The 2,500-nt window shown below is 49.2% G+C and overlaps 1 protein-coding gene across 1 annotated transcript in view; it reads left to right on the plus strand.

The window, feature by feature from the left end:
* The window catches only part of LOC119576772 (low-density lipoprotein receptor-related protein 2-like), a 29,993-nt gene that overhangs the window by 5,802 nt on the left and 21,691 nt on the right, over nucleotides 1-2,500 (plus strand). The window contains exon 3 of the mRNA XM_037924410.1: nucleotides 610-832. Coding sequence (XP_037780338.1) covers nucleotides 610-832 — 223 coding nt within the window. The remainder of the gene's footprint in view (nucleotides 1-609; nucleotides 833-2,500) is intronic.

A 2,500-nucleotide genomic window follows, 5' to 3' on the forward strand; every position in this document is an offset into this window, starting at 1 on the left:
CTCCCGAGCCTCGTCACCCCTCCTCTACCCCCCCCACCTTAAGCATCCTCTACTCCCCCTCCCCAACCATCTTCCTTAACCCCGCCTCCCCCCCCCCACTTCGATCATCCTGTATGCACTAGCCATCCTCTGCCCCCCCCCTCCACATCATCCTCTACCCCCCCCACTATCCTCTACCCCCCCTCACTACCATCCTATACCCCCCCCCCTCCTCTTCCATCACCTGATCAAACTCTTATTTTTTTATTGTTTCCTTCCTCTCTTCTTTTATTTTATTTTTTTCTTTGCTTTTCTCCTCTTCTCTTTTCTTAGAGGGGGGAGGAGTCTCTGTAAAGCTATATAACATAATCTTCTGTTTTTTTTCTCCTTCACCTCCTCCTCCTCCTCCTTCTCCTCCTCCTTCTCCTCCTCCTCCTCCTCATCTTACTCCTCCTCCTCCTCCTCCTCCTCTTCTTCTTCCTTCTTTCCTTCCTTCCTCTTCCTTCCTTTTCTCCCTCATCTTCCCCTTCTCCCTTTCACCCCAAAAACACTTCATATCCCCACCTCACCCCCCCACCTCTCCCCTCTTAAGCATCACCCCTCAGCTAACCCCCTCCCCTCTCTCCTCAGGTGGTTCTGACAGCTGGCACGGGCGAACCGACGAGCGAGGTGTGGGTCGACGACGTGCAGGTGGTGAGTGCCAGCTGCAACGTGAGTGTCAGCCAGACGGCACCCGCGACCAGCTTGGCGACGCCCCCCCAGTGGAGATGCAAGCCAGAGGGGTCTCTCTGCGGGATGACGCAACCGCAGCTCGGACGCAGGGACTGGGTCTACGTGCATGTGCCGCCCGCTGGTGGGTTTGTGGGGGTGTGGGGGAGTTTGTGGGTGTGTGGGGTGTGTGTGGAGGGGTTTGTGGGGAGGGGGGTATTTGGGGGGTTGGGATGTGGGGGTTGTGGGGTATGTGGGGGGTTGTGAGGTGTGTGGAGGGTTGTGGGGTGTGTGGGGGGAGTGTTGCGGGGTGTGTGTGTGTAGCAACTTGCATACAATTACATTTCGCAAGATCTGAAAGAAGCCCTCGCTGCCATCACCCATTTAATTAACGTATGGGAACATTGTGTGTGTGTGTGAGGAAGAAATGGCGAAGTGTAAGGAAGAGTGGAAGGAATGGAGAGATAGTGGGTAAGTCTGTGTATGTGTGTCTGGGTGTAGACTGGTATGCGTGTATTTAAGCCGGAGATGCGTGCGCGGGGGACCTATTCCCTAACGCATCGTGCACGATTTAGTGTTGCATTGATCCGATTAAGTCCATTTCACCTTACAGGTCCGTTAAGATTTATGCCTTCCGTTACAATGTCAGAGGGTACGAAAACCATGCGGATTCATAGACCATTAAAACATTTATTAAAACATGATCGATAAAAAAAAAACGAATAACGCTAAGAAACACACGAAACACAAGTAAAACTAAAACATGAAACTAGAACTTAAAATCGAAGATACAAACAGCAAAACGAACACATAAAACACATCGAAATAAAATAAGCAAAACACCGAAAACAAAACACGAACTTTAAAATGCTTAAAAACAACTCAATGAAAAGAAGCACCGGTCTATAGGCTCCACTGCCTTGATCAAAAAAGGACACAAATGTCTCCCAATAGCTGACGAATGCTTCACGACCACTGATCTTCCTCAGAGAAGGCCCACTCCGGGGTTCTCGCCACGACCCCGTCTGACCAGAGCGACCACAAGACCCCCTAAGTACTTCTTACCTCCTCTTGTTACCTTCTAGCGGGAGTTGCTATAAATGAAGGTGCCCCTCTTTTAATGAAACTGTTTGTAAAACTATTAAAGACTATATAAAAGAAAGGTAAAATAACTATAAGATAATCAGAATAACTAAAATGTATATAACCCGTAGTTTAAAAGAATAATTTACAAAATTAAGATCTTTCTCAAACTCCCGTGTTTTTATTCCTTCAGTTGTATATCGTGTACATGTTTTATTTTAGTTGAATAAAAAAATAGATAAAAGAAATAGGTTTTAATACAATAAAACAATAAAACAAAACGATAAAATACAAAATAAGAAGGCAGGCGCGTTTTCTACGTGCTCCTCCAGCAGCGCGTTTTCTATGCGTGTAGCCTCAGGGCGAGTGTAGAGCATCCTCTCCCCCGGGAGATGAAAACCGTCCTCTACAGGCGGAGAAGGCGCGCAGGCATTTCATAACAACGGAACTTTTGCGGGAGAGCAAGAGTGAGAGGCGTGTACACATGATTGTAGGCGTGGTCACTAAACGCACTGTGATTCACGACATATGTGGGGGGTAAAGGGGAGGGGGAGGGTGTGGGGAGAGGGGAAGGGGTGGGCGAGGGTTAGAAGGGGGAGGGGAATAGGGAGGGGAAGGGGAAAGTAGTATGGGCGTGGGGAGAAGGGGGAGGGGGAGGTATGGGCGTGGGGAGATGTGGGGAGGGGGGGTTGTGTGTGGTTCAACACGGCCGCGGAGACAGGGTTCGTGT

This window comes from Penaeus monodon, chromosome 9 (assembly GCF_015228065.2).
Source record: "Penaeus monodon isolate SGIC_2016 chromosome 9, NSTDA_Pmon_1, whole genome shotgun sequence".
Classification (NCBI taxonomy): Eukaryota; Metazoa; Arthropoda; class Malacostraca; order Decapoda; family Penaeidae; genus Penaeus; species Penaeus monodon.